Consider the following 9480-nt stretch of genomic DNA (forward strand, 5'->3'; position numbering starts at 1 on the left):
TTTATGTCCAATCTAAATCTCTAAAATAGGTGTTCACAGCTCAGATCATAAATTACCACCCCTACTCTCTACTATTTCTCTTTCTAAATTTTATCTTTCTTCGCCGCTACTGTTCTCCAAAACCTTTTGCTCCCATTAAACTATAGGAAGCCCTCATATTTCTCTTTCTAAATTTTATTTTTCTTCTCCAATACCGTTGTCCAAAACCTTTTGCTCTCATTTAACCATAGAAGGCCTCCGGTCAGATGAGCTCCGACAACCTTCGGGTTTTTTTTTTTTTTCCCTACGTGCAGATGAACAGATTGAAACTTCTTTTTCTCGCACAGGTCCACCAGCAACCTACCTTCTGGAACAGATTTTCAGCGGCAACAAATGTTTATTCATTTGAATCAATTGTATTAACTTAGGAATTTCATAATTCTTATTTAATAATTTCCACAACAGAACTTAAGAAATCCATCGACTCAAAATTTCTCAGAAATGAGAAAGAAAACATATCCGGCTTCTTTAATCTCCAGACGAAGCTTACATCATGCAAGAAACAAAAGACAAGCCCATCACAGACAAAGGGTATGTCACAATTCACAAAATCTTTTCAACTAGCAGAAAGGATAAGGACTGGGCTCATCTCACAGCCGAACTCAGTTGCCTTATTTTATTAGAACACAAAGTTTAAGATCGATGGGGCATATGACATGCTTTATAGCAATAAGCTTTTCTCTAATCCTCCATGCGGATGATGCACCGAAGACCTTCCCCCTTAAGCATGTACTCGAAGGCCTTGTTGATTTCAGAAAAAGGCACACTGTGGGTGATGAACTTCTCCACTTCTAGCTCCTGCACCATTAGTGCAACATGTATCAGGACAAATATACTTGGATAGAATCTAAGAACAAATTATTATGCTTTGTTAGCTAATCCTACAAACTCTTATTACCTAATCAATCAGGAGTAAAGCTTTAGCCATCAGCATACAACAAGCAAGAGAAGAACCTGATCACTTTTATTAAGGAAGAGAAATTAGAATACGCTGTTTACCTTGTTCATATACTTCTCAACGACTGAAGGAAGGTCAGAGCGCGGTTTATAGTTCCCAAAGAAGGTTCCCTTAAGAGTCCTTTCATTGAGGAGGTTCATTGGGTGGGTTTTGAACTCGGCGTCCTTGTGAGGCACCCCAACCAGTACAGCAACACCCCAACCCTGAGGCAGATAAGATTTTCAGATTGCTATCTTATAATTAATAGTTTGAACTGCGAGTTTGTAAAGGGAGCAAGAAATTACATCATGAACACATTCAAATGCAGATATCATGGCTTTTATGTTGCCAGTGCATTCGACGCTTCGATCAACGCCACCATTAGTCATCTCAGCAATCACCTGAAAAGTATTCAATCTTTCTACTTAATACATCATGTACATTGTTTTTGAGACATCACAAGCAGTTGAACTGCTTCCAAATATTATAATTTAACTTCTACAATACATCAGGTGCCATGAAATGAAAGAAGTCCTATATCAGCACACAAGAAGTATTATCATGTCCAAAAACAAACAAACCTCTTGGACTGGTTTCTTATAATCCATTGGATTCAAAAACTCTGTGCAACCGAACTTTTTTGCTGGTACAACAAAAACAAAGAAAATGAGACTTAGTACCATGTTTTAAAACAAATATATCGAGTAGAAACTTAGTTGCTAGATGTGCCAAGAGCAGTTGCAGCAACAGAAGCATATTTTTTAAGAAACACTTGAAGTAAGAAAGCAAAAAGCAGGCACAGTTTTGAGATCCATAGAATTCTCTTTTACAAAGCAGGTATATTACCCTAGATAAATTTCCAGCTACCAAGCGTGGAACCACATAAAAAGAGCAGTCAGGAATAAATATACTTTGTTCTCACATCAGCAGAAGTTAAATTAGCATGCACTAGTTCAATTGATGCAGTAATATGGATTCATTGATGGAGAGGAATGGATAGTTGTTTCACCTTCCTCAAACCTGCTGGCGTTCAGGTCAACACCAATGATCCTCGACGCCCCAGAAACCCTAGCCCCTTCTGCAGCCTGATCATAAACAGATATGAATCAATCAACCAAAACCAACATCAACACAGGTCCAGAAGCAAGATGTAGAAGGCTAGACCTCAGCAGAATCGGGTGCGGGTGCAGCGAAGCATCAGATTTCATATGAGAGGCAATAGAGTTTTTAAGACCCTGGTGCTGGTTTGGGTTTCTGGACTACTAAGAAAATTATACAAGAAAGATACTCACAGCAAGGCCTACAGCTCCCAAACCGAAAATAGCCACTGTCGATCCCTTCAGTGGTTTTGCAACATTAACAGTCGCACCGAACCCTATTGAAGAGCAATTCAAAAGATAGTAAGCACCTTCCACAATATCCGAACTTGTAAATCTTATGATGTCGACGACAGCCTTGGTGTCTCACCTGTCGAAATGCCGCAGCTAAGAACGCAAACCTTGTCGAGGGGAGCCATGGGGTTGATCTTGGCAAGACAGCCGACATGAATGACGGTGTACTCGCTGAAGGTGGAGGTTCCTACGAAATGGTAAATGGGCTTTCCATTGATACTGAACCTCGTTTTCCCATCATTGATCATCACTCCCCTGTCGGTGTTTATCCTGAGGAGATCACACATGTTGCTCTCCGCGGACTTACAATGAGCACACTCTTTGCATTCTCCAGTGAATACAGGGAGGACGTGGTCTCCTGGTGCAAGATCAGTCACACCCTCCCCAACACTCTCTACAATCCTAAGGGCACCAAAAGAAATAATGCTTTTAATAAAAAAAAACACTCAGTACAAATCTTGACCATAAAGTTCAATAAAAACAAACATAGATAACAAAGCTTTCAGCAGATACAAAATTTTCTGTCAGATAGTGGATCTAAACATGGAATTACCAAAATTGTAAATTAACACGAGTGACATTGACAACACCATCAAGGCAAAGGTGTCGTGTATTTAAAGTCAACAGACAAGAGAAGTCCATTTTTTTTTGACCATGTATCTTTTTCAGACCAAGACAAGGGATGCCGCAAATGGTTTCAAGATGTTTAATTATCTAGGAAACATAACTGCCAAACACAATCAACATAGGAATCTCAAACTTCAAATTCTTAAGAAGTTTATAACAAGCAAAATCCAAAAGCAAAGATGGTAGTGGCATTTGATAAGGTTATGAAAGTCATACCCTCCAGCCTCATGGCCAAAGATCCGAGGAAACACAGGAGTCTGGCCCTGGAGAAATTAAACATTAACACCATTTTAATTATCCAAACAAGACAGAATAAACAAACATAAATCGGTTACAAGAAGGAGAAGGAAAAAATAAATCAAATAGAATACCTTGGCTTCCCAGAAGTAGACATCAGTGTGGCAGAGGGAAGTATAAAGGATCTTCACCCGAACCTCCATCGCCTGCGGCGGCGCGACCTCCACCTCCTCGATCACCAGAGGCTTCCCGGCCTCCCACGCGACCGCCGCTGCATGCAAAAGCAAACGAATATATGAACACTTAACATGGATCAGAAAACAAATTATCCTCTCCAACCAACAAAAGTTCATCACCAACTTCTTTTCCTACTTTATTACATCAGGCTAGCCTAGTAGCCTTAAGATCTATTCGTCTACTAGAAATGGTGCGGATAACATAGAACAAACAAAGATCCGAATCAATAAATATTTCAATATATGATCTGTAACCAAGAACCAAGTAAGAAAAATTCACCACCACCACCCCCTCCTTTTTTTTCAAAAGAACATCTATGAGAACTAGTATTGATTAAAGAAGAAGAAGAAGAGAAGAAAAAAAGTTGTTAAAGTTTTTGATGAACAGAGGAATCAACCAAATCTAGAACAGAACCAAAAACAGAAAGATAAGCATAAAAAGAAAATCAAGCTGCCCCCATTCTATATAATAGAATATGTTCCCAGAATGAACCCAAAGAAGAAAAAACATTGATGAGTTTCGGTTCAAAGCTACAGACCTTTGCATTTGATTACTTGACCAGCAGTGCCTGCCATCTCCACCACCTCTTAATCTGTCTCTCTCTCTCTCAAACTCTTCCTCAAGTGCCCCTTCAAAGATCAAACCTTTTTTTTCTTGACAAGAATCCAAAGATCGCTCCAAAGACGCTACCTTCCACAACTTCGATTGGCGAGCACCAGGCGCTGAAACAGCTATATATAGGCAATAGATAGAGAGAGGCATTGAAGACTTGCTTTTTCCTTTTTTTTCCATTCTATCAAAGTCCCCACGGTTTTGCCTCTGTCGCTGGAAAATCCCACACCACGGCGTCAGCACAAAACCGGTTTTCAGTTGCGGTGCTCCTCTTTGATTCTTTTATTAACTGGGACATGCAAATAAAACAAATGAGTTGTTGCATGTTGGTCCAATAATATGCTGACCTTTGATTTGGACCCATCATCGATGAGGGGAATTGGAGTCGAGGCGAGAGAGAGAGAGAGATAAGGCTGGAATCTAAAACCATTGTCTGGACCCGGAAACTGACCCTGGTATTCCTAGACCAGCCGGTTCAGCGCCACTTGGTTTAGATCCGCTTGCGCTGGCTGGCTGCACCTCGGTCCTCGAGATTGAATTTAGGCTATGTTTGGGGAGCTTTTGCTAAACCCAAAAGTAATTTTAGATAAAAAAATAATATTTAATAAAATTTTCCAAAGCTGTTTCAATTTTTGTAGGAAACAGTTTTTTGGACCAAAATACCCCATTTAAATCACACTTTTTTCCCAAAACCCTCATCCTGCCTCTTCCTCTCTCACCATCCTCTCCCTCTCCCTCTCTATTTTCTTCTTTCTCTCAACGTCGCCGCCTCTGTTCCTTCTTCCTCTTCTTTTCTTTTTTTTTTTTTTGTTTTGGGAGCTCGTGGCTGCCCATGGTGGCAGCCACCATGCCGGCCACCACCCATGGCCGGCGACCCCTCTATATTTTAATGAAATAAAATAATAAATAAATAAAATAAATAAAAAGAAAAATAATGAGTGAGTAGCAAATAATCTGATCTAAATAAATAAATAAAATTAAATATTAGTAATTATTTAACCAATTTTATCACCTAGCTAGAAAATTTGTTAGAGAGATAAATGATCATTAGAAGGATGAAAAATTAATTTACACTAATAATTATAATATTTTTTATATTTATTATTGTATTATACTATAAATATAATATTATATTACATTATATCATAATACATTGATATGTTACATTAAATACTTTAATATTATATTAAATTATTTTTCTATAATACATAATGTTATAGTATTATATTATAATAATATTATATTACATTACATTAATATAATACTATATCATATATTTATGTATTAATATATATTATATTTTATTATGCTCTGTTATATAATACTGGTAATGTCCTTTATGGTCATTTTGTCATACAAAAGTACTTTCTCAGTTTATTTACCAAACACATGTTAAAGTGCCACAGCACTTTAGAAATATAGTTACAAAACAGCAAACAGCTTTTTATAAACGCTCTGCTTCAGATAGCTCTACTTCCAACAGCTCTACTACTAACAGCTCCCCCAAACAGGGCCTTAGTTGTTGAGGTTGGAGGGAATGAAGGTTGAGAAAGCGAGAGAGTTCAGGAGAAGAATGGGATAAAGTCTGAAAAAACAGAGTTGTATATCAAGAGATGGTATTAATCCGTTTACAATGCTCTGTTTAAATAGAACAAGAGCAACTCTACTAACTAATCAAACTGAAATAACTAATTACAGTTTAACTAACTGAAAACTGTTACAACAGCTAATCAAACCGTTAATCTATAACTAATCTCCTTATCCATATTAACAGAAATAACAGAAATTTGTTTGTTCCAGATCAGTTACTGTTTGTGCCAAAGTGCTTCAGCTTACTGTTTTGACACTCCCCCTCAAGATGGAGTGTGTATATTATGCACACTCATCTTGGATCGTAATGAATGAAACAAAGGACCACTAACTGCTTTAGTGAAAATGTCAGCCGGTTGATTATGAGAAGATATATGTAAAGTATATAGAATTCCTTCTTAAATTTTGTCTCTGACAAGATGGCAATCCAACTCTATGTGCTTTGTTCTTTCATGAAAAACTGGGTTGGCAGCAATATGTAAAGCGACCTGATTATCACAAAACAAGATTGCTAGCCTATCATATTTTACTTTCAGATCTGCAAGCAAGTATAACAACCATTTAATTTCATAAGTAGCTGAGGGCATTGCTCTATATTCTACTTCAGCCGATAACCTTGATACTGTGTTTTGTTTCTTGAATTTCCAAGACACCAATGCATTCCCCAAAAATGCACAATACCCTGTTATTGACCTCCTTGTATCTGGACAACTTGCCCAATCTGAATCTGAGAATACTTTTAGATGAAGATCATTGAATGCTGGAAAGAAAATCCCTTGTGCTGGCGTGCCTGTAATATATCTAAGAGTTATGTGAGCTGCATCCCAAGTGAGGCTGCCTTGGTTGATCCAAAAACTGACTTAGGCCCTGTTTGGGAGAGCTGTTGGCAGTAGAGATATTAGAAGTAGAGCTGTTGGAAGTAGAACTGTCTGAAGTAGAGCTGTTATAAAAAGCTGTTTGCTGTTTGGTAACTACATTCGTAAAGTGCTGTGGTAGTTTGTTTTGTGTTTGGTAAATAAACTGAGAAAGTACTTTTGTATGACAAAATTACCATAAAGGACATTGCATAGTATTATACAACAGAACATAATAAAATATAACATAAATTAATACATAAATATATGATATAGTATAATATTATTGTAATATAAAATAATATTATGTTAATATAGCATAATAGTAATATAATTATTAGAGTAAATTAATATTTGGTAATATAACATAATATTAAAATATTTAACATAACATATTAATGTATTATGATATAATGTAATATATATTATATTTATAGTATAATACAATAATAAAAGTATAAAATATTATAATTATTAGTATAAATTAATTTTTCATAATATAACATAATATTAAATTATTTAAAAGGGACAAACTATGTAATTATGTTATTTTAATATGGGCATTTTTGTCAAAAATACAGCTTTCCGAAAAAGCTGAAACAGCTTCCTCCCAAAAGCTCCAAATTGGAGCTTCCTCTCAAAAGCAGTTTTCAGCTTTCCGCAAAAGCTGAAACAGCTTTTTGAAAAATTTACCAAACATAGTTTTTCATCTAAAAGTACTTTTGAAGGGCCAGAAAGTGCTTTCTGACCCTCCAAAAGCTCCCCCAAACAGGGCCTTAATACTTGAACAGCAAATGACAAGTTAGGTCTAGTGATAGTGAGATAAAGTAATCTCCCAACTAATCTCTAACAGTTCTCCAGAAAATCTGTCAAGCTTCATGTTTTGCTCCATTGGGGTTTTAGCTACTCTTGCACCAATGAAACCAACATCCTCAAGTATTTGTAATGCAAATTTTCTTTGGCAGACTGATATACCTTTTGTAGACCTGGCTACTTCTAAGCCCGGAAAAAATTTCAAAGCCCCTAAATCTTTAATTTTGAATTGATGATCAAGTGCAGACTTAAAAGCTATTGCAAGTGCCAATTTCGAGCTGCAGTTACTGCCAACAAAGTTCTAACTAAAGTAAGTTTAGCTACTGGAGAGAAGGTGTCAAAGTAATCAAACCCTTCCTTTTGAATGTAACCTTTAGCAACTAAACGAGCCTTCAATCTTTCTAGAGTACCATCTGATTTAGGTTTTTTCTTGTAAACCCATTTGCAGTCTATGAGATGTTTCCCGGGTGGTAAAGTGGTGAGAGTCCATGTGTTGTTCTCCTCCAAGGCTTGAATTTTCTTAGCCATAGCCTCACACCATTCAGGCTTCTTAGCAGCTTGTTCGAAAGAGGTAGGTTCCTCAATATTGGAGAGACTAAGTGTATATGCACAATGAGAAAGAGAAAGTTTGTTATAGCCAAGAAATTGATAAATATCATGAGGGTTACCTGTGCTGCCGGAAATGATTGGCTTGTAAGACGAGGTGGCTAGTTGACAATGATATTGTTGGAGGTAAGAAAGTTTCTTTCGGATCCTAGTTGACCTTCTAGGAGGAGGAATGGGTGAAACAAGGGGTTGTTCTGTATGGATAATGTTAGGATGGGAACTGTTCTGTATGATAGAATTAATAGGAGAAGAAGAATGTTTGATAGAGGGAGGAACTATCTCAAGAATGGGATTTGGAAAAACAAGAAGGTCAGTGTTATCAAAATGAACAAATTTGAAAGGATACACAGTTTCATGAAAAACAACATTACGACTAACGAACACAGAATTATTCTCAAGATCAAAGACTTTATACCCTTTAATGGCATAAGGGTAGCCGATAAAGATGCACTTGTGGGCTCTTGAATGAAATTTAGATCTGGCTCGGTTTAATGAAGAGGCAAAGCACAAACAACCGAAAGTTCTAATATGGTTATAATCTGGTTTTTGTGAGAATAGAAGCTCAAAAGGTGTTTTGCCTTTGAGTAAAGGGTTTGGAAGTCTATTTATGAGACAGGTAGCTGTAAGGATGCATTCTCCCCAAAATTTGAGAGGTAAACTTGCTTGAAATCTAAGGGCTCTAGCAATATTTAGTTGGTGTTGATGTTTTCTTTCTACAACTCCATTTTGTTGTGGAGTTTCAACATATGTCCTTTGATGGATTACTCCCTTTGAAAGAAAAAAATTTTTAAGGTTAAATTCTGAACCATCATCAGACCTAACACTCTTGATTTTGAGGTTGAATTGGGTTTCAATGAGGGCAAAGAAGGACATAATAGTGGACTATGTTTGTGCTTTGGGTTGCAGCAAATAAACCCAAGTAGATCTACTATAGTCATCAACTATAGTTATGAAGTACTTAGAACCATCAAGTGTTGGAATATTAAAGGGTCCCCACAAATCACAATGTACCAAATCAAATGGAGACACAGATTTTATTGTGCTGGAATTGAAAGGTAGTCTATGCTGTTTTACAAGAGGACAAACATCACATTAATTTATATGGCGTACATCTATTTCAGGTATGTCATTTTGCAGAAAATGTAATCTAGTAGATGAAGGATGACCTAATCTATAATGCCAAATGTCTGAAACTGTATTGAAAACACTGTTTACTAGATGTTTAGAAGAGCTATTTGGACTATTCAATAAGTAAAACAGACCACCTCTTTCTTTAGTAAGTCCAATCATTGTCCATGAGCATAGGTCCTAGATGAAGCAATAACCAAATGAGAAGATTAGACAGCAATTCAGATGCTTGAGTAAGGAGCTGACAGAAATGAGGTTGAAAGAAAAGGATGGTACACAAAGAACATTATGGAGAGTGATATTTTCAGATAGTTTAACACTCCCTATATGAGTAATAGCTGCTGAGGTTCCATTGGGAAGCTTAACAAGCCTTGAAACAGTGGTTGTGATATTGCTAAGGAAGGAAGCA

The 9480-nt window shown here is 36.8% G+C and overlaps 1 protein-coding gene across 1 annotated transcript; it reads right to left on the reverse strand.

The window, feature by feature from the left end:
• Window positions 1-470: 470 nt before the first annotated feature.
• Window positions 471-4253, reverse strand: LOC120113035 (alcohol dehydrogenase 1-like). Its single transcript, XM_039133536.1, has 10 exons — window positions 4007-4253; window positions 3366-3502; window positions 3211-3257; window positions 2444-2769; window positions 2269-2351; window positions 1986-2061; window positions 1558-1619; window positions 1282-1377; window positions 1039-1200; window positions 471-837 (listed from the first exon to the last, which is right to left on the reverse strand). Exons 1-10 carry the CDS (start codon window positions 4041-4043, stop codon window positions 721-723), a joined length of 1143 nt encoding a protein of 380 aa, XP_038989464.1. The 5' UTR covers window positions 4044-4253; the 3' UTR covers window positions 471-720.
• Between the last annotated feature and the right edge of the window lie 5227 nt (window positions 4254-9480).

This window comes from Phoenix dactylifera, chromosome 14 (assembly GCF_009389715.1).
Source record: "Phoenix dactylifera cultivar Barhee BC4 chromosome 14, palm_55x_up_171113_PBpolish2nd_filt_p, whole genome shotgun sequence".
In the NCBI taxonomy this organism is placed as follows: domain Eukaryota; kingdom Viridiplantae; phylum Streptophyta; class Magnoliopsida; order Arecales; family Arecaceae; genus Phoenix; species Phoenix dactylifera.

What these genes read in the sequence shown, in the direction of transcription:
- LOC120113035 (XM_039133536.1), bottom strand. Translation starts at nt 4,043, where the DNA reads ATGGCAGGCACTGCTGGTCAAGTAATCAAATGCAAAG. An exon ending in TGGGAGCTGTAGGCCTTGCT is followed by an intron (nt 2,062 to 2,268) that starts GTGAGTATCTTT and finishes GTTTATGATCAG; the next exon opens with GCTGCAGAAGGGGCTAGGGT. An exon ending in ATAAGAAACCAGTCCAAGAG is followed by an intron (nt 1,378 to 1,557) that starts GTTTGTTTGTTT and finishes AATACTTTTCAG; the next exon opens with GTGATTGCTGAGATGACTAA.